The sequence below is a fragment of the Rhinatrema bivittatum genome, chromosome 16 (genome assembly GCF_901001135.1).
Source record: "Rhinatrema bivittatum chromosome 16, aRhiBiv1.1, whole genome shotgun sequence".
NCBI classification, from domain to species: Eukaryota; Metazoa; Chordata; class Amphibia; order Gymnophiona; family Rhinatrematidae; genus Rhinatrema; species Rhinatrema bivittatum.
Genome location: NC_042630.1, coordinates 42,343,344 through 42,370,477, shown reverse-complemented (window position 1 = coordinate 42,370,477; position 27,134 = coordinate 42,343,344). Strand labels below are relative to the sequence as shown.

Genomic DNA, 27,134 nt, shown 5'->3' with positions numbered 1-27,134 from the left:
AGGGAAACCATGAGTCCCTAGCAACTAATTATACTTTCTAAGGGTAGTGAAGGACCAATTAAAATGCAGCTGAAGATATAGCAACAATGAAAACACTGACTGGACTCATAGTAGCAGCCTACTGTGATCACTGCTGAAGAAAGGCATTGGCACATGCACTGGACGATTAGGCTTGCAAGGGAGAGATAGTGATATTTGTATTCCTTTGTGTGGAAGGCAGTGAGACAGGGCATCCAGGTTCATTATACTTTTTATTTAAAATCTATTTTCCACTTAACCAGCTATTTTCCTTCAATATAACCATTAAGTTTCAGGTTAATTGGTCACACAAGGCCAGACCTACTCTTAGGAACTTCTTTAGATAGCCAACTAAGGGTCTGATTTTGTAAGGGTTTTCTCCCATTCTGTATCTATAAGAAAAATGTTTAGTAAATGTGGCCCTTAATTAGGTCCAAATAGCTGAGTTAGCCAGGTATTTAGATAACTCAACTTCACTTCGGAATGCTCAGTTTCCTATCCAGGTGAATTTTAGTTGGGTAAGTACCAGGGTCATACAAAATCTACTATTCAATCAGATAATTTGTGGATTATTTTTAAGCAAGCTGGGAGTAGGCGTTTCAGGGAGATTCTTTCACCATTGCACGCGGACTATAAACATTTACCCAACCACTAAAAGAAGGACTTTCAAAGTGAGCTGATGCTCATAAATTCACTTTGAAAATTCTCAGTAAAATCTACATGTACAATGTACACACACGTTAGCACAATGCAGAGGATTGTAAAAAGTTACCCTCACATAGAGGAACAAAAAAAAAAGACCTGAATTTTAGAAAAGGTTTATATTTGCAGCTGCCTGCACGGTTCCTTAAAACATTTACAATGAAAACAGGTACTAATGATCATACAACATGAAAGTTTTGAACACCGAAGTGTAAAAAAGAAAAAAGATAGTTACAAACATTGATCAGTAGCAGAACTACGTGAGGAAAGGAGGATGGGAAGTTGGAACCTTAGAAGGGATGAACATTAATTTGAAATGAATGTGTAAAATGTGAAGAAGGAGCCCATTTCTGGTTCATTTCAAATGAATCAAAATTGAGAGGGGGAAAAACAGTTTTGGCAGAAAGTGTGCACTATATGCCAAAAAATGAATTAAAATTAAATGCTGTATAAACTAAAACCCATAAAAACAAAAGGTGAAAAAAAAAACCCTTTAACATCAAGGAAAAACAAATGAACCAAACACAAAATGTTTGGCTGTAAGAATCCATATAGTTCTTCAAAAGATAAATGTTATAGGTAGATATAAATTAGAGGGCATGACAAGTAAATAGACACATTCTATAAATAGGTACTTTAATTATAAACATAAAGAGGTAGATTTTAAAAACATACGTGCGCGAGTACTTTTGTTCGCGCACCAGGTGCGAACAAAAGTATGCTGGATTTTATAAGATACGCGCGTAGCCGCGTGTATCTTATAAAATCCAGGGTCGGCGCGCGCAAGGGGGTGCACATTTGTGCAACTTGCATGCGCCGAGCCCTGTGTGCGCTGCCCGTTCCCTCTGAGGCCGCTCCGAAATTGGAGCGCCCTCGGAGGGAACTTCTTTCTACCCCCCCGCACCTTCCCTTCCCTTCCCCTAACTAACCCACCCCACGGACTTATCTAGACCCCCCCTACCTTTATCGGAGAAGTTACTACTGCCTCCGGGCAGTAGAAACTTAAGCGTGCCGGCGCGGCAGGCCCCGACACAGGCCGACATGCCCCCAATCCCTGACTGCGCCCCTGGCCACGCCCCCGACCACCCCTTTTTGCAAGTCCCGGGACTTACGCACGTCCCGGGGCTTGCGCACACTGCGGAGCCTATGCAAAATAGGCTCGGAGTGTGCAGGGGGGTTTGTGGTAGGTTTTCTGGGGCTATGCGCGTATCTTACGCGCATACTCCTTTGAAAATCTACCCCAGATGTTTTATATTTTGTATAATAAACGTCTGATGACTTTTTTCACTGCATCCATGAACTGCTTATTCCGAAAACTGTAGATTACAGGATTCAGCAAAGGAGTCACAGCAGTGTAGATTAGAGCCACTGCCTTATCTGTGTACAATGGGTGCTCCCCTGTGGGCCTGACGTACATGTACATAGCACCTCCAAGGAACATGAGCACCACAGTGAGATGTGAGGCACAAGTGGAAAAGGCTTTGAGACGCCCAGATGAGGAAGGGATTCTTACTGTGGTTTTTATAATGAAAAGATAAGAGATACATGTGAAGCACAACGAAATGAGAATCACCACTGATGTGACTACGGAACTGGTCACTTCTGTCAAAAAGTCCCTCACACAAGAAAGTTCCAGCAGTGGGCCCGTATCACATAGCAAATGATCAATCTCATTGCCACAGAAGGGAAGGCGTGACACTAAAATTACAGGTACAAACGTCCAGAGGAAGCCAGTGACCCAGCAAAAAGTGGCAAGGCGGCAGCATATTCTGCCGCTCATCAACAAATTATAGCGGAGGGGATGGCAGATGGCTAGATATCGATCATAACCCATGATGGTTAGAATAAAACCCTCAGTGGAGCCCAAAAAGAAGAAAAAAAAATACTGCAGGAAGCAGCCAATGAAGGAGATGTAGTTCCTTTGTGATAGAAAGCCAGACAGCATTTTCGGCACAGTAGCAGTTGTGTACCAGATTTCAGCAAAAGATAAGTTGCCCAGGAGAATGTACATGGGCTTGTGAAGGGAAGTGTTGGACCTCACCAGCAGGATGATTGTTAAATTCCCCACCAAAGTAAGAGTGTAGACCAGTAAGAAAAGTGGAAATAGAACAGCCTGTGTACCCTCACCGATGGATATTCCATGGAGAATAAAGTATTTCACTTCTGTGTGGTTTCCTTCCCACATCAACCCAATATTTAACCTGAAAGCAGAAAAAAATGATAGGTGGGAAGTTTGTACTCTAATCCAACTGGGTACCTATTCTTACTTGATCATAATTTATTCCAGTGACATATTCTTGATATTCTATTGTTATTTCTTTTCTGGAATGAGCAAGAATATATTATCTATAAAAGTGAAAGCATGGAAATGTGAATTCCAAGATGATAAAGTCACATGCATACGGTCAAACAGAGAGTCCATGGAAGAAGAAGCAGGATTTGAACTGAATCACATGGTACTAAAGGGGGTTAATTTTCCAACTCTATGCGGTTCTTGCCGGGACTTTATAATCTTGGGCTTGCAAAGACATTTTTCAAATAAACACCCCCCTCTATAATGTTTTCTTGTGAAAATTCTTGGCACAAGGGTTCCTTGCTATGGCTTCTGCAAAGCACATGTCGTTTCCCTTTTTGTCCTGATAAACATATGCACATTCTTCATGGCAAACACCTTTACTTGCATAAACTGTTTTTGAGAATTGCTTCCAAGAATACTTTTTCACGGTGACATTGAGTCATGCCGTGCTCATCCCATATATCATTAGTTTAAAGAAAAGACTCGCACTAATGCCACACATACTTTCCTCACTGATGACCCACGACCTAAGGACGGTGTCCCTTTGTCAAAATTCAGTTTTAAGTGATAAATTCCCCAACATTATTGTGAGCTAATATTTTACTTGAAACAAAATAACTTTAGAACAGTAAAACATTTTTAAGCTGCCTTTCCCCATTGTATCCCTATTTTAACCTTATGCCTATTTCCAGCTTTGATACAGCAGTATTAACATGCAAATTGATCCAATCAGATTCTTTCCTCCTACTGAGCTTCTATACTTTCCAACGTCATTACCTAAGAAAATATTGGATGTCCCATGAAAAATACTGTAATTTTCAGGGGAAAATTCTAGAAGTCACTACAAAAGAGATGTGAATAACTGAATATGGACATCAGCCATGATTTAGAAATAGCAGTTCTAAGGTATCCAAAAATATGTTTATTAATCAATGTTTTAATGACAGATTGAAGTTCTGGATAGGGATTTTGGAGAAATTTGCATCATAGCACATGACAAAGGATATCCCTGCAAATCAATCACATTGCTTGAAAATCACCTCAAAAGAGCACAAATATAGCACAGACAGCTGCAGAACAGATCTTCATCAATGTTCCTTGCAGTTGCTACCCTGATTCCTGTAAAGCAGGAATACTGCAAGGTTGGACATCTGTAGAACAGCTCTTCATCAGAAGCCCCATATAGGTGTCACCATGATATACAGTACATAAAGCAGGAATTACAGCACTCACAGCTAAAGAATGTTTCTTAAACAAGAAGCTGATGTAGTCATCACTCTGATACACATAAAGCTTGAATACAGAATGGGCAGCTAAAACGTTGATCATCAAAGCCCCATGCAAGTATCATACTGATACATGTAAGGCATGAGTACAACATGGAAAATGATGATCAGATCTTCATCATACATATATTAAAAGTTGAATTTTCAAAGGAGTAACATGCTATCATAGCAATTTTAAAAAGCCATTTATTCCAACAAAGCGCATGTGCATGAATAAATCCTATGGACAATTCAATGGTATATATTGTAACAACTTTCAAATGACCACTTACTTAAATAAAGTGCATTTACATGTGCAGAACCCATTATTAGGCATGCAAATGTATTTTTAAATCTGGTCCATTATGCACATATGCAATAAAGAGCATCAGATCACTGGGATAACAGCTATGGTGAAAAACAAAAGGCAACAGATTCAATACATGGTAAAATTGATATTATGGGGAATCCTGCTTTCGCTTCAGATCCAAGGGACAAAAGAAACATTTTTGTGTAGTGTTTCAAAAGTAGAGTCTGTCCCTTTCTGTGCCTGTTGTCCGTGCTGTGTCTGCCCTGCTGTCAGTGCGATGCCTGCCGAGAGGTTCTGAACAGTGCAGCGGCAGTTCTGGTTACCTTAGATTTATAATTGTGGAAGCAGCTCAGCAGTAATGGGGGGGGTAGCATTCAAAATAAACAGGGTATTAAAAAATGAATTGAAAATCAGGACAAGAAAATGCTCTTGTATATTTTTTAACATCCAAATCATCTTAATAAGGAGCCTGTAGATTTATAACACTTTTTATTGCTGATTTAATGGATTATTTTATTTCTTTTTTACATTTTTTTGGAGCATGCTCTGGTTCAACGCTTTCCTCCTTACAAACCTCTCCATCTGGGAACTGTAAAGGAAAGAAAGACTTGCAGAGAGTCTTCCTCTCCTGGTTTGGTCTCTGTCTACATTGTGTAAGAGGGTGTCTGAGGGAATTTTATTGCAAGTGTAGATTTTATTGAAAGTAAGGTCACTCATTTTGCAGTATTTCTTTAAATTTTTTGATTTGATGCCATTGAATTGTTCCTTAACATGGACATTTATGGGGAAAAAAAGAATAATAAAGGGGAACTACACTACTTACTGTGAATGAAGTCTTGAAATCTCCAGGATTTGATTGTAAGAATGAAGAATTTGATTGCTCAATATTTGGTTTCATAAACCAGACAGAAGAAGGATTTGATGTGCAGGTTTGGAATGGGTGGGAAGTCAGCTTGCAAAGAGTAAATCCTCTGCTGCAGCCTTACCTCTGCCACGTCGCTCTCTTTGAGTCCCTGGTTTCAGCCACACTCTAAGAATATCCTGCTCCTTTTTTAGGGGAACACAGGTGATGATGGCCTCCTTCCTCCTGATTTTATAGAGATTTTTATTTTTAGCAAGCTGGCAGTACCCAGAGAGACAAAAGATCTAGGCTTTAATCATGGAAGAATCTTAAAACTTGGAGGAATTTCAGTGCCTTGTAGAGGTAATTAGTTATTCTGCAATTACATGCACAGGTTTCTATAGAATGTATGTTTGGGTGGTTCTTTCCATTACAATTGTTTCCGACATCAGGGAATACAGTGGTTGATGATAAATTATTAGTTTGCTTTAACAGAATGCTGGCATGGGACTTAGGGATGCACAAGGGTTTAAAAATATAAAGAGATAGAGTAGATATCAATATAACCATTTATTCTTATTATATTATTTATTTATTTATTTATTTATTTATTTACTTATTTATTGTTTTTTATATACCGCCGCTCATCAGAGATATCATGTCGGTGTACAGAGAACAGGAACATACGCCGGGGCATTATACATTTAACATAAAGATAATATATGAAGTCTTATACATAAAACAAGTAAACATAATTAATGCACTATATATCAATTAAACACAACCTATAAAGGTGAAGAATTAAACATAACTTAAATGAAAAATATAGGGAGCCTAGGAACACTAAAAATATAATTTGAAAAGGAGAAGTGAAAAAAAATGGAGTTGTAACTTAGAGATGGCAAATGGAGGAAGTGAAGATGATACCACATAGTAGTGGTTAAATAAAGGTGTCTTAAAGGTACAGGGTAGTTATAAGGAGCAAGACAGAATTGGTGCCTAAAGAAGAGGTATTAGGTGAAAAGAAGTAGGGTAGATGTAGGGTGTAGAAACACATATAGGTATCATGTATAGGCTTGAGTGAATAACCATGTCTTGAGTTTTTGCTTGAATATCTTAGGAGACAACTCAAGACATAGTTCTGTGGGCATAGTGTTCCATAACATGGGGCCAGATAAGGAAAAAGCTCGGGCTTTGGTAGATGCATGGTTAAATAGTTTGGGCGAGGGGGTCTGTAAGGTGGTGAGGTATGGATTTCTAGTTGGTCTGTTAGATGTCTGAAATTGTAATGAGTTATTAAACCATTTCATTTCGGGATTGTGGAGGGCTTTATGAATGAGTGATAGTGTCTTGTATTGTATGCGAGATTGAATAGGGAGCCAATGTAACCCTTTCAAAACAGGGGTAATATGTTCCTTTGAGGTAGTATTGGTAAGGATACGAGCTGCAGTATTTTGCAGGATTTGTAGAGGGCGGATGGAATTTTTGGGTAGGCCTAATAGAAGTGAATTACAATAGTCAATTTTGGAAAATATCATAGCTTGTAGAACTGTGCGGAAATCAGAAAGGTGAAGTAAAGGTTTCAGTTTTTTTGAGTGTATGTATCTTGAAAAAACACTCTTTGAATATTGCGTTAATAAATTTTTTGAGTGTCATTTGATCGTCAAGTATGACTCCTAGGTCTCGGACTTGGTGGGAGAATTGCATGTGTGGAAAAGTTATGAATGTTGTAGGAGAGATATGTAGGGGTGTAGGAGAAGATTCATCATGAGTTCCATTTTTGTAGAATTAAGGGCAAGTTGTAAGGTATTTAAGAAGTTGTTGATTAAAGCGAGAGTGGTATCCCAAATTTCAAGGGCTTTAGGTATTGAGTCAGATATCGGAATGAGGATTTGTACATCATCAGCGTACAAAAAGTATGGAAGCTTAAGGTTGGAGAGGAGATGGCAGAGAGGTAATAGATAAATGTTAAATAGAGTAGATGATAGTGAGGAGCCTTGAGGGACTCCTTGCATCAGGGGAATTTCCTTAGATACGTGGTTGCCAATTTTGACTTTGTAATTTCGGTTGGAAAGGTAAGAGCTAAACCAATTGTGGGCAGTACCAGTTATTCCGATCTCGCGAAGTCGTTGGAGGAGTATCTGGTGGCTAACGGTATCAAATGCAGCTGAAATATCCAGGATTGCTAAAAGATGATTGTCCTTTATCTAGGCTTTTGATAAGGTAATCAGAAAGTGATAGGTGGAGGGTTTCTGTGCTATGTAATTTGCGAAAGCCATATAGGGAAAGAGAGAGGATCTGGTGTTCATCTAAATAGTCACTGTTGGCGATTAATGTTTTTTTCTAGGATTTTAGCAATAAATGGGAGATTAGAGATTGAGCGGTAATTGGCGAGGTCTAATGGGTCAAGCTTAGGTTTTTTTAGGGTAGGTTTAAGGATAGCATGTTTCAATGGGTTGGGAACATGTCCAGAATCAATGGATGCATTAATAATGTTAGAGATAGGACTGGCTATTAGATCAGGGACAGTGAGGAGGAGTTTTGTGGGGATAGTATCAGAGGGGTGGGAAGAGGGTCTGGCTTTTTTGAGTAGGGATTCAATTTCAGTTGCTGTGGTGCGTTCAAACACTGAGATTTGTGGCAGAGTTGTTTGTATGCCAAGGGTAACTGATTTGTATGCCAAGGGTAACTGATTTGTATGACAAGGGTAACTGATATTAATAAGTAACATAATTCACACATCCCATCTAAGCAGGATCATAACAAGATTTGTAGGTTTTCATGTTCTATGTATGTGGCCAGCAATATTGGTGACTGTAAAGATTTGTGGGGGTATGTTGCTTTAAAAGAGTAACTTTGTGAAAGTTTGTTTTTCAAAGGTGCAAGACAAAAATGATTCAACATTTAGACGGTAACTTTAAAATGAGCATTGTGCCCATATGTACATGTATGTGAGCATAAGCTCACATATGCATTAATTTGATATTGCCCCCACAAGTGTGCACACATTATATAAAATATGCCTAGCGTGTGCATGTTTCTAATTTTACTCAACACTGTAAAACCCCAAAGTGTAAGAATTACACAAACACCAATAATGATCTCACTTTGAAAATATAGATGTGTCACCAAAGACTCATATATATCAAAGAACATGAATGACCATCATAAAGCATAGGTATAAGCACACTAAGGGATGCAATGCTTTATAACCTCAACTTTGTGCTGGAAGTTTTAATTATCAGTCATTCATGCTTGTTATAAGGAAGTTCCTGCCTGCACTTCCTTGCCTTGGCAATCGAGTCGGCTTATGCTAGATTGTCTCCGTGATTGTACTTGTTCCTGTCTTGTTCCAAGTCTCATTCCAGGATCCTTCTGTTCCAGTTCTGTTCCTGCCTGGTTCCTGCTTCCTAGTTCCAGCGTCCTCCTATTTCTGTTCTTCTGTTCATCTTCCCAGGTAGTATCTCCGGACTGTCTCTCTGGTACTGACCTTGGTTTGCTACATGACCTGCCTGCCTGCTGCCTGCTTCCTAACTCCAGTCTGCTACTCGACCTGCCTGCCTGCTGCCTGCCTCCTGACACACGTCTGCTACTCGAACTGCCTGCTTCCTGACTCCAGCCTGCTACTCGACTCATCTGTCTGCTGCCTGCCTCCTGACCCCAGCCTGATACTTGAGTCGTCTGTCTGCTGCCTGCCATCTGACCTCAGCTCACCTGTGACCTTGTCTGACCTCTGGTACCTGACCTCTGCTTTGTTGATCATTCCTCGGACTGACTCCTGGACTCTGACCTTTGCCTGCTTGACCTCGTCTCCAGATTCTGGCTCTGTTCTTAGCCTTGTCATCACCTACACTCTTCTGATCCTCCTTGTTCCACATGACCTCCAGTCTCGATCCTGACCGTGCTCCCCTTCTGTCTGTGGGCACGCCAGACTTCCACTTTCCCAGGAGACCCTGTGAGGCCCACATAAGTCCAAGCGGCCCGGGTCCCGACGGGCCACTCCCAGGGGGACCTCGGGCTTCCAGTGGTGAAGCTCTTGCTAGCCTCTGTCTCCTTCCGTGCTCTGCCCCCTAGGGGCAGTTGCCTCCTGGTCCCTACCAGGAGGCATATCTCCACTGCCATAGGACAAGGGTCCACCCCCGAGCACAACAGGTTGCCAAGGCCATGGATTCGGCAGAGTCTCCCGCCTGCAGGGCCCTACCAGGTTTGGCCACCACATCATCAAGCTTTGGAAATGCTGGTCTCTTCGATGGAAGAACTTTGTTCCCAGCTACAAGATACAGCTTGTGGCCAATCCTGTGGGCCTCTCGGGCACCATGCTTCCCAAAACATCTTTGGCCCTTCTTGCACCTCCTCGATATAATGGGGACCCACGCTCCTGTTGTGGGTTCCTTAATCAGTGCTTTAGGCAGTTTGCACTGCAACCCTCGCTATTTTTGAAAAAAATCACTAAGGTGACCTTCATTCTGTCTCGTTTGGAAGGCCCTTGTGTGGGCCTCTCCTTTATGGGAACGTTCAGATCCCATTCTTTCTAAGTTAACTGACTTCATCGCTCTTTTTAAGTAGACCTTCGGAGACTCAGGCCACCAGGCGGTTGCCAGCCATAGTTTACTCCACCTCTGTCAAGGGGCAAGAACCCACTTCGAGTATATAGTGGAGTTTCGAACTCTAGCCACAGAGCTTGGGTGGCAAGAAGATTGTCTGCAAGCCATCTTCCTAGATGGACTCTCATGTCCTCTGAAAAATGAGCTCTCTGTCCGTGAGACCCCCACATCTCTAGAGGACCTGATTTCCCTGGCCGGGAGGATTGATCATCGTCTCCGGCAAAGACGCCTAGAAGTAAAGGCTGCACTCTCTCCTATAGCATGCCCCACAAGAGCCTCCAATCCTCCGGTGAAGAATTCTGCACCACCAACTTCCTCCGTGGTGGAACCTAATGAGATGAATTGTGGGCATTTGTCTCTAACCAAACAGCTATGTCAGTGGAAGGAAGGTCTTTGCCTTTACTTTGGCACTTCTGGACATCGTCTGCAGTCCTACCTGGTGCAACCGGGAAACTGCAACGCTTGAGCCCGGCGGGGGTCCTGAGCTTGGGCGCAACTGTTACTGGCCCTCAACTTTTGCTTCCTGTCTCCCTGGGCGTCAAGGCCCACACCTTCACTACCACTGCTCTTGTTGATACCGGAGCTAGTGGCAGCTTCATTATGGACGACATTGTCAAGCTCTTGAACATTCCTCTCAAGCCATTGGAGGTGAGTCTCCACATTGTCTTCATTCAGGGGATCATCTTCCAGGACTTATTACTCATTGGACAGTGGCTGTTGGTCTTACCATGGGTACCCTCCACGAGGAAGAGATGTCTTTCTACAACATGAAGCGATCAACACAGCCGATTATCCTGGGTCTGCCTTGGCTCCAGGCTCATGAACCCCAGTTCAACTGGCAAACTCTGCAATTGGTACAATGGGGCTCCAAATGCCAGAAGACTTGTTTGCATTCCATATCTCCAGTAGTTCCTGTTCTGAAGTCTGTTACTTTACCTGGTTTGCCTCTGCAGTATTCTGACTTCAATGATGTCTTCTTGAAGCAGAAAGCAGATACCTTGCCTCCGCTATGCAAGTTCAACTGTCCTCTTGAACTCCTGCCGGGCAATATGCCTCCCAAAAGCAGAACTTATCCGTTGCCTCAACCTGAGACCCAGGCTATGTCGGAATATATTTAGGAGAACCTAGAGAAAGGTTTCATCCATCCGTCTGACTCCCCTGCTGGTGCAGGGTTCTTCTTCGTCAAGAAGAAGGATGACTGTCTACGTCAATGTATTGATTACAGAGGGCTCAATGCCATAACCCACAAAGATCGATACCCGTTGCCCCTCATTAGTGAACTGTTCGATCGCCTTGAAGGGGCATGGATCTTCTCAAAGCTACCCTGGAGGTTCTGGATTTAATCTTTCTACCTAAGAGCATAAATTTGGCTTCCAGAACCGCTCTCCCACATTTTCCTATGTCGTTGGTGCCTGCATGTACCAGGACAGCCAGCTCCTCCCCAGCACTGTCTAAAATCCTATCTAGGTGACGCATGAGGTCTGCCACCTTCGCACCAGGTAGGCATGTTACCAGGCGATCCTCACGCCCACCAGCCACCCAGCTATCTACATTCCTAATAATCAAATCACCAACTATGACGGCCGACCTAACCCTTCCCTCCTGGGTAGTAGGCCTTGGGGAGATGTCCTCGGCACGAAAGGACAGTGCATCATCTGGAGAGCAGGTCCTTGCTACAGAATCCTTTCCTGCTACAACAGGTTGATGCTCTCCAATCATGAGACCTTCTTCCTCCAAGGCAGCACCAGGGCTGCCAGTCTGAAGTTGGGACTTGGCTACTATGTCCCTGAAGGTCTCATCTATACACCTCTCTGCCTCAGCTCCTCCAGGTCTGCCACTCTAGCCTCCAAAGATCGGATTTGTTCTCTGAGAGCCAGGAGCTCTTTGCATCGCATGCACATGTACAACTTCTTACCGGTGGGTAAAAAATCATACATGTGACACTCGATGCAAAAGACTGGGAATCCCCCCTCTTGCTGCTGGACTGCTGCCTTCATCTCAATTTTGATCAGTTCCTAGTTAAGTTTTAGGTTGCTATGGGAGTAGGAATGTGTCTAATTAACGTCCTTTAAATGTATTAGTGAATTCACTATATGTCTGATAGTGGCCTACAGGGTCTGATCAAACTCTCAATAAAGTTTTTGTTGTTGTTGTTGTTGTTTTTTTTTTTTGTGAAAGTGGCACCTGCCTATAAACTAAAGGATGAGCTAGGGGTGGGTGGGCAAGCAGTGGGAGGGTTGGGAAATACAGTCAGTTATGATTAACAAAGAATGGTACCTATTCAAATCAAACACACAACCTTAACACTTCCTTTGTAATATATAATGTGCTTCTAAGGTAAATTAGTGCAAAACAATCCCTTTGGAGATTTACACTTTAGTTAGTTTTCCTGAGTGACTCACTGCTGTTCTGATTAACAAAGAATGGTACCTATTCAAATTAAACACACAACCTTAACACTTAGTTAGTCAGCCAGAGTGACTCACTCTCTCTTGATTAACAAATGTTGGTACCTATTCAAACCGTATCACACTACCTCAACACCTTTCCAAGGTGAGTAACTGAACTGAACTTTTCAACCTTTTTACTTAGGTATACACTGCTCCTAGCTTATTTCTAGCTTCTGGCTACTCTTTTTTTTTAGGGGGGTGTTGAGATTTTTTTTAAATATAAGCACTCAGTTCTCCTTACTAGCTACCTTACAGACTTTTAAAAATAAACACACTACCTACTGCTTACTACCTGCCTTCAGATTTTTAAAAATAAACACACTACCTACTGCTTACTAGCTGCCTTACATACTTTTCAACATAAACGCACTACCTTCTGCTTACTAACTGCCTTATTGACTGACTATTTAAAAATACAAACAGTCTAACTTGTTTATTCACTGCCTTAATGATTATTAAAAGCATAAACACACAAACACACTAAAGAATATTCCCAAATAGTTAACTTTGCCCCAATACTTTTAAAGAAGACAATGTCCCAAGCAAAAACTTACTGATTTCCTTCAGCCACCAGCAAGGTGATCCTCTCCTCTCAGTGCTCCCACTGGAATGTGAGTTACTGAGCTCTTCCCTTGCAATTCATCATGTGCTTCTAAGTTAAATTAGTGCAAAACAATTCCTTTGGAGATTTACACTTCAGTTAGTTTTTCTGAGTGACTCGCAGCTGTTCCCATTAACAAAGAATGGTACCTATTCAAATCAAACACACAACCTTAACACTTCCCTTGTAATATATAATGTGCTTCTAAGGTAAATTAGTGCAAAACAATCCCTTTGGAGATTTACACTTCAGTTAGTTTTCCTGAGTGACTCACTGCTGTTCTGATTAACAAAGAATGGTACCTATTCAAATCAAACACACAACCTTAACACTTAGTCAGCCAGAGTGACTCACTGCTCTTTTGATTAACAAATGTTGGTACCTATTCAAACCAAATCACACTACCTCAACACCTTTCCAAGGTGAGTAACTGAACTGAACTTTTCAACCTTTTTACTTAGGTATACACTGCCCCTAGCTTATTTCTAGCTGCTGGCTACTTTTTTTTTTTTTTTTGGGGGGGGGGGGGCGGGGGTTGTGATTTTTTTTAATACAAACACTCAGTTCTGCTTACTAGCTGCCTTACAGACTTTTAAAAATAAACACACTACCTACTGCTTACTAGTTGCCTTATTGACTGACTATTTAAAAATACAGTCTAACTTGTTTATTCACTGCCTTAATGATTATTAAAAGCACAAACACACAAACACACTAAAGAATATTCCCAAATAGTTAACTTTGCCCCAATACTTTTAAAAAAGACAATGTCCAAAGCAAAAACGTACTGATTCATTTCAGCCACCAGCAAGGTGATCCTCTCCTCTCAGTGCTCCCACTGGAATGTCTCCCACTGGAAAGGGGCCAACAGCCAGGTATGGACACCCAAAGCACTTGTCGCCTTCCAGACTATCAAGGAAGTGTTCTGCTCCGGTCCCTGCTTGCAGCACCTGGACCCCACACATCCCTTCGTCGTGGAGGTTGACGCCTCAGCAATTGGTGCAGGAGTCATCCCTAGCCAGTTTTCCCCCAAGGGTAAACTGATTCCCTGCTCTTTCTATTCATACAAGTTTTCCCCCACAGAACAGTGTTACAGCGTTGGTGACCATGAACTCCTCGCAGTTAAGTTGGCACTCCAAGAGTAAGGCCTGGACTGACAGGCAAAGCAGTCGAGGTCAAACACTTGTAGGAACACAAGGCCTGGATGAACAGGCACAGCAATCAAGGTCAAACACTTGTAGGAACACAAGGCCTGGACTGACAGGCAAAGCAGTCGAGGTCAAACACTTGTAGGAACACAAGGCCTGGATGAACAGGCACAGCAATCGAGGTCAAACACTTGTAGGAACACAAGGCCTGGACTGACAGGCAAAGCAGTCGAGGTCAAACACTTGTAGAAGCACAAGGCCTGGATGAGCAGGCACAGCAATCGAGGTCAAACACTTGTAGGAACACAAGGCCTGGATGAACAGGCACAACAATCGAGGTCAAACACTTGTAGGAGCACAAGGCCCGGACTGACAGGCAAAGCAGTCGAGGTCAAACACTTGTAGGAACACAAGGCCTGGATGAACAGGCACAGCAATCGAGGTCAAACACTTGTAGGAACACAAGGCCTGGACAGTTTACGGTCAGGCACAGCGTTTCATGTCAGGTACATGTGCCGCAGTGCTTATATTATCTGGAGCATAGGAGGCAATTGGAGCTGCTCCAAGGCTTTGAATTGCTTTTATTCATCTTGCCATTCACAGGGAACATTTGGAAACCCAAGCAAAGGCAGGTTTACTTTCAAAAACACTAGCATTTCCATCAACTCTGGTGCCAGCCTTGAGCGGTGAGGGCTCATGATATCCCCTGTCATTGAAAAGACACATTCACTGGGCACACTGGTTGGTGGACATGACAGATATCACTGAGCCACTTTGGCTAGGTGTGGCCAGACAGTGGACTTGTGTGCCCAATATGCCAGTGGATCTGTCTGCATTTTCTCTATCGGCTCTGAGAGATACCGTGTCACTGACAGCTGTGCTGCTGTCTCCTGTGCTTGGGCGGGCTTAGAGTCACTCAATCCATCTGCTTTCTCTCTCGCCCGTTGCACAACTGATGAATCTTTATGGGCAACATGCCTTGGGCATTCTGACGTGGAGGAGGAAGTACTATCTGTCGCTGACACAGTGCTGCTCCTGCTTGGGCTAGCAGCACAACTCTCTGACGTGCCTGCTGTTTCCACTTCTGCTTCAAGCCTAATCTGTCTCCGCCTATGGCGCTCCTGTTCACGGACCTTTGCTAGCAGCAGCTCCTTCACAAATGACAGACAATTGGACTGGAGGGCGAGTTTACCTTTCACACGGGGATCACAGACAGAGGCGAGCATGTATGTGCGGTCGTCTGTTAAAGGCCTTAATCTGTCTTTCACTTGCTGCTGCAAAACGTCCAGACACTGCAGCACCTCAGCAGTCATTCCCTCTTCCTGTTTAAAGGCCTCCAAATGTTCATCCAGGAAATTAACTGTAGGGATGATGGAACTCAGCTCGTCCGTGACATCCTTGAAGGGCTGCAGGATTTTTACCAGCTGACTCATGACTAACTAATCATGATGCCCTAGGGGATTCTGCACACCTATATCCATTGTACCAGAAAGTTCATGAAGGGGTGTCTGCATCTCCAGTAACCTCTCCAGCATCATAAAGGTGGAATTCCACTGAGTGGCAATGTCTTGAATGAGACACTTGTGAGGCATATCCAAATCAGTCTGCTTTTGTCGGAGAACCTGCCCCGCCTTGACACTTCTGTGGAAGTGTGCTGCTATGTTCCTGCAGTTCTGTATTAACCTATAAAGGTATTCATTCTCTTTGTCATTGGACTCCAAGCCCAGAGATGACTTCACTACCAGGTGCAGAGTGTGTGCAAAACATCGGATGTTCTTAAACCGCCCATCGGTTATTGCTTTAACCATGTTTGCACCATTGTCTGTGACAAAGAACCCTGCCTGCGTTTTCCTGTCTCGCTGGTGTAGTTGACAGCCCTCCAGCATCTGTCTGATGCATGCTAAAATATTGGCTGCGGTATGGGCCTGGTCCGTCAGGTGGGTGTGCAGTAAAGCCCACCTCCACCCTGATACTTCTTCAGTAATAGAGCTGCTGGCTGCCCCTGCCTCAGCCATGTCCCACCAGTGTGCTGTCAGAGAGAGAAGAGTGTGCAGCATTCATGGTGGTCCAGATATCGCAGGTGAAATGCACTCTTCCGTCTGCCTTAGCTAGCAGTGCTTGCATGCGACTGCGACACAGCTTGTACAGGCTGGGGATGACCTTTCTACTAAATGTGGTTCTGCATGGGATTTTGTAATTTGGAAGTACGACCTTCAAAAAACGCTTGAAACCCACATTCTGCACTAGCTGCAAGGGCTGGTCATCAAGGGCAATCATTTCCCAAATGGTCCTGGTTACAACTTTTGAGGCTCCCTGCCTCCTACCCCGGGATAGCATTACTGCACTCCACCCCATTTCCTCCATGGTGGATTGTCACTTCTGCCACATGTCAGGGGGTTGCTGGTCTGCAGCCTGACTGCAAGAAGGGGATGAGGGCGTGGGCTGACTCTGCTGCTTTCCTACCACTGCACACTGGTTGGAAGGGTCCCCCGACTGGAACTGACACCATCCCCAGATGGCAGTAATCTTGTTGGGTGGTGCCTCTTCATATGATGGTTCATGCCAAAGTTAGATGTCCCATTTGCTTGCCTCTGCTAATATCCCTGGCAGAGTAATTACACTGAGCATAACGCGGGTCTTCCGTCACTTTAAAGTGTTTCCAGATCGGAGATGTCTTTCGTGATCCTCTCCTCTCTAACACCTTGGGGGTGGATGTTGGCACTGGAGTTGAGGTAGTGGGTGCACCCTGAGAAGCAATGCCAGAGGGGGCATCAGTCACCCTCTGTGCCTGTACTGACTGCTCCTCCTCCTCCTCGTTATCACTGTCATCTCTCCCCTGCTGCACATTTCTGGAGGCTAACTGATTCTACCGAAGATTCGTCAGCTATTACTTCTTCCATTTCTGATGAGAATCCCACACAAGAAGATTCTTCATCTGAATCAGAAGCAAACAGTGACTGCGCTACCTTATCAACGCTAAGTGTTAGTCGAGACTTCTGTCCCCCTGCTGCTTTTGGGTGTCTACATTTTGTCTGGCATGACTCTGCCTCCCCTTCCCTCACCTCCAAAACTACAGGGCCAGAAACAAGTGGTGGCGATGGCGATGTATCATGGTCAGATTTCATTTTTTTTGGCATTGAACTGCCATCCCCTACAAAGAGTTTAGATTGTGACAGTTGCCTTTTTAGCTGTACTGGTGGTGTTGCACTAGTGTCTTTTGAGGTGCCTCCTCTGCCAGTCCCAATCACTCAATTACATCTCTCTTTCCCTGACATTATGGATTAAATGTGACTGAGTAGTAACACTGCCCACTGTCACGGTGCCTGGCTGTGCACTAATGTGTGTGACATGCACACAGAAGCTGCTTGCTTGCAAGCACAAAAGAGACAGTCTCCCTGGGCACTTGCCTGCACAGACCCACCCAATAGTTAGGATCAGTCGGGGTGGGTTTTAGCGTTGTTTTGGTGTGCCGGTTTTCCCGCCCTCCCCAGATAAAATGATTTTTTAACCTAAAAAACTAAGACGATCAGATTCCCCCCCCCGTCAGCCAAAATAGATCGTTAAGACGATCGATCACATGATTCACATCCCTACTGCCTAGACCAGCGGTTCTCAACCGGTTCGTCGCGACACACTAGTGTGTCGCCAAGCACCAGCAGGTGTGTCGCGTGGCTCCCGGTCCCTCCCGCTGCTCCTCCTTCCCTGCTGCCGTTGCCGCCGGGCTATCAGCACGTTCAAGCCCAGCGGGAACGGCAGCGGTGCAAAAAAAAAAAAAGCTGTGGCATCCGCGGCTGGCCTTTCTTCTTCCCGCGCCTGCATCCCCCCCCCCCCCGGACCCGGAACAGGAAGTGGTGCGCGGGAAGAAGAAAGGCCGTGCTGCAAGAGAACCCACGCCTCGCGCGCCATCACGGCACACATGGGGAAGCGCTGCTGCGGCCGTATGGCCAACCGGTCTTCCTGTTCGGGGGGGGTGGGGGAGCGGAAGCGCCGCGTGCAGCTTCTGCTTCCTCCCCCCAATGCAGGAAGATCAGCTGCCACCCGTTCTCCTGCTATCTTCGGGCGTTGGGCCGTATGGTCCGTCGATCTTCCTGCTTGGGGTGGGGGAGCGGAAGCGTCGTGCACAGCTTCCGCTTTCTCCCCCAAAGCAGGAAGATCAGCTGCCTCTCCTGCTGCCACCGGCCTCCTGCTATCTTCGGGCGTCGGGCCGTATGGTCCGCCGATCTTCCTGCTTGGGGGGGGGGGAGGAAGCGGACGTTGTGCGCTGCGCTCCCCCCCCCCCCCCCCCGACAGGAAGTTCGGACGCCCGAAGATAGCAGGAGTCCGGTGGCAGCAGGAGAGGCAGCTGATCTTCCTGCTCTGGGGGAGAAAGCGGAAGGGAAAGGAGAGAGCAGCATGAGCCTCCCGCGATCGATGGAATTCTTCCTTCTTGTCTTGCGGGGGCTGGAGGAGCAGCTACCGTTTGTGCTGGGGGGGGGGGAGAGGAAGTGAGTGACAGAAAGAGAGAGAAGCAGCCAGCCAGCCTGTGTGTAAGTGAGAGAATGTGTGTGATTGAGAGCCTGTGTGTAAGTGAGAGAATGTATTTGATCGAGAGTATGTGTGTGATTGAGAGAAACTGGTCAGAGAGCTGATGTATGTGTATATGTGAGAGACAATGAAAGTGACTGCTCAAGGAGATGACTGATGTGTATGTGAGAGTGTGAGACAGTCAGGGATGTGTGTGTGTGAGAGAGAGAGAGAGAGAGAGATAAAGCATGGAAGTGAGAAATCTGGGTATGTGAGAAAGCATGGGAGTAAGAAGCCTGGTGTTGTGGGGGTGTATGTGAAAGAAAGCATGGGAGTGAGAAGCCTGATTATGTGAGAGAGAGCATGGGAGTGGGAAGCCTGTGTGTGTGCATGTATATGAGAGAGACTGGTTGGTAAGGTGACAGTGTGACTGGTGTGTATGTGAATGTGAGAGAGAGAATGTGATTCAGGGAATGAGAAGCCTGTGCACGTGGAGAGCGAGCATGGAAATGAGAGAGAGACTGTGTGTGTGTGTGTGTGTGTAACAGAGAAAGTGATTATGGGAATGAGAAGCCTGTGCATGTGAAGAGAGTGAGCATGGGAGTGAGAACCTGGGTGTGTGTGAGACACAGCATGGGAGGGAGAAGCCTGTGTATCTGAAAGAGAACATGAGAGTGGGAAGCCTATGTGTGTGTGTATATGCATGAGAGAGATCAGGTGACTGGTGTGTGTTTGCGTGTATGTGAGAGAGAGAAAGAAAGTGATTATGGGAATAAGAAGCCTGTACATGTGAAGAGTGAGCATGGGAGTGAGAAAGCTGGGAGTGTGTGAGATACAGCATGGGAGTGAGAAGCCTGTATATCTGAAAGAGAACATGGAAGTGGGAAGCCTGTGTGTGTGTGTGTGTATGCATGAGAGAGATCAGGTGACCGGTGTGTGTGAGAGAGAGAGAGAGAGAGAAAGTGATTATGGGAATGAGAAGCCTGTGCAGGTGAAGAGTGGGCATGGGAGTGAGAAACCTGTGTGTGTGTGAGACACAGCATGGGAGTGAGAAGCCTGTATATCTGAAAGAGAACATGAGAGTGGGAAGCCTATGTGTGTGTGTGTATATGCATGAGAGAGATCAGGTGACTGGTGTGTGTTTGCGTGTATGTGAGAGAGAGAAAAAGTGATTATGGGAATAAGAAGCCTGTACATGTGAAGAGTGAGCATGGGAGTGAGAAAGCTGGGAGTGTGTGAGATACAGCATGGGAGTGAGAAGCCTGTATATCTGAAAGAGAACATGGGAGTGGGAAGCCTGTGTGTGTATGCATGAGAGAGATCAGGTGACTGGTGTATGTGTATGTGGGAGAGAAAGAAAGTGATTATGGGAATGAGAAGCCTGTGCATGTGGAGAGAACAAGCATGGGAGTGAGAGACTGGTGAGTGTATGTGAGAAAGAGAAAGTGATTATGAGAGTGAGAAGCCCATATATGTAAGTGGAACACGGGAGTGGGAAGCCTGTGTGTGTGTGTATGGCATGAGAGAAACTGTTCAGGAAGGTGACTGGTGTGTTTGTCAAAGACTGGGAGATGATTGGTGTGTGAGAGACAGAAACTGGTCATGGGGGCATGACTGGTATGGTGTGTGTGTGTGTGTGAGAGACATGGGCCCTAAGGAAGAGGACCATGAGTATAGAGCTTAGCCACTACTGCTGCTTCTGGTGTGTGCTACAGCCTGCATGGAAGAGGAGTAGGAAAGCTGCTGGAGGGGGTAAGTAAAGGTGGCTTTTTAAGTTTATTTTTCTTGATTGACTGCTATTTTAATTATTTAATATTATGTGATGTGTCTGCTTTTTTTGAAATATTTTATTGGTGTTTGGATAATTTTTAATAGTTTTTATGAGTTTTTAATTGTTGGATGTTATTCTGTTCATAGTTGTTGTGAAACATTTATTCTGCTTATTAGTATAGTTTTACAATTATTTCTGTGTGGGGATCTATAGCTGCTTGCTAGTTCTGTTTTCCTAATAAGAGGTGTATTGGTTTTTAGGGCCTGATTTAATATTTGTAGTGTTGCCTTTTCATAGATAGGGTTGCTCCTGTTTGAGTGTATTCCATAATACAGGTGTAACTGTGTGTGGATTAGTTTATGTGCATTACTACAGATCCTGGGAGTATGTTAGGTCGGTTCTGTGTTTGTTACAGAGATATTTTACTAGCATGTAAGTGTTTTATCAGTCTTATTTGTTGCGTTTTCTCAAGAGGACATGCATTGGTGGTAAACTGCTGTCTTTTCATAAGTAGGGCTATTGAGCCTGAAAGTAGAAGGAGTTTGAGTTGCTGTTACTGAGATGACACCAGAACCAGAATATCTTTTTTGTAGAGTGAGTTGAACGGGGAATGTCATAATTCTGCTTTACATCCATTATTGTGGATCAGGGGGGTTCCCGTGGATGCAAACTGTACATTTACATCTAGCCCTGTGACGATCATGGGTCAGTGTGTCACGCATGTGAGAACCATCTGTCAGGTGTGTCCCGACAGAAAAAAGGTTGAGAACCACTGGCCTAGACTACGCTCATACCCATGTCCCTTTTTAGAAACTTTTCATGTGTGCATGCAGTGACAAATACGCACATATCCAGACAGCTTTTAAAATCCGCTCAGCTTGCCCCAGCACAGTTTGGGCACGTAGCTACTATTTTCGGCACGTCCTGGGCTTTTAAAATTCACCTTAAAATTATTTCTTTTGTTTTATTTTTGTAAATGTTTTATTGCACTCCCCATACTAAGGAGGAGCAGGCAATAAATGCTTTTAAATAAAATAAATAAATATATTACTTTATGCAAATATACCCTGGAATTGTTGCAGAATTGTGACCCTTGCCACGAACTCTACCACCAAGCTGCTGTAAGGTAACAGGTTGCCATTATTAAAATTCATAGAGTAGCCAACGAGGCCGCGAAGCATGTGGAACACAGTATTTCATGTTAATGAGATTCTCCATGTCTCTACCTTCACAATGAGTATTCTGCAACACAGCTGCAGAAATAGAAAAAGGCAGAAATAGAGAAAATGTCCCATATTTCTTTTTTCCAAAAATCCCGATATCAGAATATTTATTTATTTATTTGATGAGTTTTATATACCGTTATTCGGTTGAGCCATCATATATAACTATAATGTATATATAATATAACTATTCACAGGTCCACTTTGTCTCTGGGAGCAAATTCTTAAAGTGGCAGAGTGACTTGACTAAGAAAATCTGACATGAAACCAAAACTTCCTCTCTTATGTAGTTCTATTGTTACGCTCGCCGCCCATGGCAACCCCGCGTTGTGGCCCTCGTACCTAGCTGCGCAGCCTGCAGCACCCAGCTCTTCCTCACGGGCGGCAGTGGGCCGCTGGTCACGAACTCGGGTGTCCACCAGAGCCTCCGGCCTTGCATTGCGTCCCGGCGTCTCCAGCTGGGATGCCTCCATTCACGCAAATATACTGGGGAAACTGAGGGGAGTTCAGGCTGAAGAACCAGAGGGGCAGACTGGGCGAACTGGTGGACTAACTGGTAAAATTGGTCATTTCCTTCATGCGCACATGTTATAAAATGTGCTCATCAGTCATTCATAATTTGGACATAGATATGTCTATACCTTTTTTCTTATTTTTTAAGATTTTTTGAGCTGCAAATAAAACATCAAGATATTATTTGTATAAATAAAATAAACTTTTCTGCATGCTAATTTTTGCACCAGGATAAGGAACACATATCAAACATAAACTTTCAAAAGAAAAAAAAAATCAGTGTGTATATGATGAAATGTCCCAGATGTTACAAAATAATCTTCTTTCCCAGATGTTGCAAAATGACCTTCTTAATCAACCCAACATTGCAAAGCTTCAGAAGGATCATTCCTCCCTTCCTCAGGGGCAAATGCAAACACACTGATAAGGCATAACCCGGTATCTGTCATGGAGAAATGAATGAGATTCCAAGCAGCAGTAGGGGTGTGCATTCGTTTTGAACTTATATGTAAAACGCTACTTTTTTTTTTTTTTTAACTTAAAAAAGTGATGAGGCGAAAACGATCGGATTTCCAACTTATTCAACATAGCTATGTTGAATACGTTGGAAATCGCGATCGTTGATCCTAAATACAAATTTAAACCCCTCACCCTCCTTAATCCCCCCCAAGACTTACCATAACTCCCTGGTGGTCCAGCGGGGAGTCAGGAAGCCATTCCTCTATTCCTTTGCGAGGACCACGTGACGTCCGCGTCACGTCAGAGTGACGCGACCGTCACGTGGTCCACCGCGGTTCCGCTCCCGGACCCCTCGTTGGGCACAAAAGTTCCGTTTGTGTCCAACGAGGGGTCCGGGAGTGGAACCGCGGTGGACCACGTGACGGCCGCGTCACTCCGACGTGACGCGGACGTCACGTGCTCCTCGCAAAGGAATAGAGGAATGGCTTCCTGACTCCCCGCTGGACCACCAGGGAATTTTGGTAAGTCTTGGGGGGGGATTAAGGAGGGTGAGGGGTTTAAATTTTTATTTAGGGAACCGGTGCACGTATGGACATAGACTCAACTTATGGAATTCTCCATATGTCCATATTGACCGAAACTGACCCCCCTTTTCGACTTATGGACTTATGAACATAAACTTTTTGTCTGCACATCTCTAAGCAGCCGTAATATAATTGAAAAAAACACTGCAAGTGCATGAGAAGTATTCTTTTAATTTCAGAGAAATCTAAATGCTGCCAGTAGAGCAGAAGCATACCTACGTCCAAATCATGAATGACTGATGTTTAAAACTTCCAGCACAAAGTTGAGCTTATAAAGCATTGCATCCCTTAGTGTGCTTATACCTGTGCTTTATGATGGTCATTCATGTTCTTTGATATATATGAGCCTTTGATACACATCTATATTTTCAAAGTGAGATCATTATTGGAGTTTGTGTAATTCTTACACTTTGGGGTTTTACAGTGTTGAGTAAAATTAGAAACATGCACGCGCTAGGCATATTTTATATAATGTGTGCACACTTGTGGGGAGAATATAAAATGAATGGATATGTGAGCTTATACTCACATACGTGTACATATGGGCACAATGCTCATTTTAAAGTTACCATCTAAATTTTGAATCCTTTTTGTCTTGTACCTTTGAAAAACAAACTTTCACAAAGTTGTTCTTTCATAACAACATTCCCCATGTAGAACATGAAAATCTACAAATCTTGTTATGATCCTGCTTAGATGGGATGTGTGAATTATGTTATTTATTAATATAATAAGAAGAAATGGTTAAATTGATATCGCCTCTATCTCTTTATTTTATTTTAAAACCTTGTGCAGCCCTAAGTCCCATGCCAGAGTTGTGTTAAAGCAAACTAATAATTTATCATCAACCACTGTATTCCCTGATGACGGAAACAATTGTAATGGAAACAACCACCCAAACATACATTCTATAGAAACCTGTGCATATATTTACAGAATTAATTAATTACCCCTACAAGGCACAGAAATTCCTCCAAGTTTTAAGATTCTTCCATGATTAAAGCCTTGATATTTGGTCTCTCTGGGACTTTTAAAAATACAAATCTCTATAAAATCAGGAGGAAGGAGGCCATCGTCACCTGTGTTCTCCTGAAAAAAGAGCAGGAGATTCTAAACCTGTGGCTGAAACCATGGACTCAAAGAGAGCGGCGTGGCAGCGGTAAGGCTGTGACAGAGGATTCACTCTTTGCAAGCCGCCTTCCCACCCATTCCAAATCTGCACATCAAATCCTTCTTCTGTCTGGTTTATGAAACCAAAGATTGAGCAATCAAATTCTTCATTCTTATAATCAAATCCTGGAGATTTCAAGACTTCATTCACAGTAAGTAGCATAGTTAACCCTTTATTATTCTTTTTTTCCCCATAAATATGCATGTTAAGGAACAATTCAATGACATCAAATCAAAACATTGAAAGCAATGCTGCAAAATGAGTGACCTTACTTGCAATAAAATCTACACTTGCAATAATATTCCCTCAGACACCCTCTTATACAATGTAGACAGAGACCAAACCAGGTGAGGGAAGCTCTCTTTGCTTTCTCATCTCTCTACAAGTCTTGCTTTCCTTTACAGTTCCCAGACGGAGAGATTTGTAAGGAGGAAAGCGTTGATCAGAGTTTGCTACAAAAAAATGTATAAAAGAAATAAAATAATCCATTAAATCAGCAATAAAAAGTGTTAAAAATCTACAAGCTCCTTCTTAAGATTATAATTTGTCTAGTTAAAAAAAGAGCATTTTCTTGTCCTGATTTTTATGAATTTTATTTATATGATGTTTATTTTGAAAACTATTTCCCCATTACTGTTTAGCTGTTTCCACATTTATAAATTTAAGGTAACGGGGACTTCCCGTGCACTGTTCAGAACCTCACGGCAGGCATTGCACTGACAGACACAGCATGGACAACAGGCACAAAAAGGGACAGACTTTACTTTTGAAAGACTACACAAAAATGTTTCTTTTATCCCTTGGATCTGAAGCAAAAGCAGGATTCCCCATAATATCAATTTTACCATGTCTTGAATCTGTTGCCTTTTGTTTTTCAGGGACCCAACACGAATGCTGGAATAGAGTGATACAGTCCCAACACTTTAATTAGGTGTATAAATGCTTAGTTTCTTTTATTCAAAAATTGGCAACTCCATTGTTATAATGCACAGTCTTTCATGCACACGGGGTCCCCCGACACGGACCCGTGTTTCGCCAGCGGCTGCGTCGGGAGGGATGCCCACAATTTTTAACAGGAAATTCTTTAAAACGGAGTTCCTAAGTTCCTTCCATGCCAGGAATTTAGGAACTCCGTTTTAAAGAATTTCCTGTTAAAAATTGTGGTCATCCCTCCCGACGCAGCCGCTGGCGAAACACGGGTCCGTGTCGGGGGACCCCGTGTGCATGAAAGACTGTGCATTATAACAATGGAGTTGCCAATTTTTGAATAAAAGAAACTAAGCATTTATACACCTAATTAAAGTGTTGGGACTGTATCACTCTCTTCCAGCATTCGTGTTGGGTCTCTACAAAACCAGTTTGAATGCTGGCCGCAGCTCGGTTGCTTGTGGTTTGTTCTGCCTTTTGTTTTTCACCATAGCTGTGAACACAGTGATCTAATGCTCTTTATTGCATATGTGCATAATGGACAAGATTTAAAAATGCTTTTGCATGACTAATATTGGGTTCTGCACATGTAAATGCACTTTACTTAAGTAAGTGGTCATTTGAAAGTTGTTACAGTATATACCATTGAAATGTCCATAGGATTTATTCATGCACGTTCACTTTGTGGGAATAAATGGCTTTTTAAAATTGCTATGATAGCATGTTACTCCTTTGAAAATTCAACTTTTAATATATGTATGATGAAGATCTGATCATCATTTTCCATGCTGTACTCATGTCTTACATGTATCAGTATGATACTTGCATGGGGCTTTGATGATCATCTTTTTAGCTGCCCATTCTGTATTCAAGCTTTATGTGTATCAGAGTGATGACTACATCAGCTTCTTGATTAAGAAACATTCTTTAGCTGTGAGTGCTGTAATTCCTGCTTTATGTACTGTATATCACGATGACACCTATATGGGGCTTCTGATGAAGAGCTGTTCTACAGATGTCCAACCTTGCAGTATTCCTGCTGTACAGGTATCAGGGTAGCAAATGCAAGGAACATTGATGAAGATCTGTTCTGCAACTGTCTGTGCTATATTTGTGCTCTTCTGGGGTGATTTTCAAGCAATGTTATTGATTTGCAGGAATATCCTTTGTAATGTGCTATGATGTAAGTTTCTCCAAAATCCATATCAACAACTTTAATCTGTCATTAAAACTTATTGATTAATAAACATATTTTGGATACCTTAGAGCTGCTGTTTCTAAATCATGGCTGATGTCCATATTCACATCTCTTTTGTAGTGACTTCTAGAATTTTCCCCTGGAAATTACAGTATTTTTCATGGAACATCCAATATTTTTTTAGGTAATGAGGCTGGACAGTATAGAAGCTCAGTAGGAGGAAATAATCTGATTGGATCAATTTGCATGTTAATACTGCTGCATCAAAGCTGGAAACAAGCATAGGGTTAAAATAGGGAAAAATGGAGAAAGGCAGCTTAAAACTTTTTAATGTTCTAAAGTTATTTTGTTTCAAGTAAAATATTAGCTCGCAATAATGCTGGGGAATTTATCACTTAAAACTGAATTTTGACGAGACACAGTCCTTAGGTCGTGGGTCATCAGTGAGGAAAGTATGTGTGGCATTAATGTGAGTCTTTTCTGTACTTAAACTAATGATATATGGGATGAGCACGGCATTGGCTCAATGTCACCGTGAAAAAGTATTCTT

General features: G+C 43.2%; 1 protein-coding gene across 1 annotated transcript; it reads right to left on the bottom strand.

The window, feature by feature from the left end:
- Positions 1 to 1,969: 1,969 nt before the first annotated feature.
- Positions 1,970 to 22,205, bottom strand: LOC115077526 (olfactory receptor 6S1-like). Its single transcript, XM_029579819.1, has 2 exons — positions 22,075 to 22,205; positions 1,970 to 2,921 (listed from the first exon to the last, which is right to left on the bottom strand). Exons 1-2 carry the CDS (start codon positions 22,203 to 22,205, stop codon positions 1,970 to 1,972), a joined length of 1,083 nt encoding a protein of 360 aa, XP_029435679.1.
- Between the last annotated feature and the right edge of the window lie 4,929 nt (positions 22,206 to 27,134).

Bases quoted from the DNA above. Each gene is read 5' to 3' on its own strand.
- LOC115077526 (XM_029579819.1), bottom strand. From the start codon at position 22,205: ATGGAGGCATCCCAGCTGGAGACGCCGGGACGCAATGCAAGGCCGGAG. The intron at 2,922-22,074 runs GTACGAGGGCCA...TTCTGCTTTCAG, and splicing joins GCTGCAGGCTGCGCAGCTAG to GTTAAATATTGGGTTGATGT.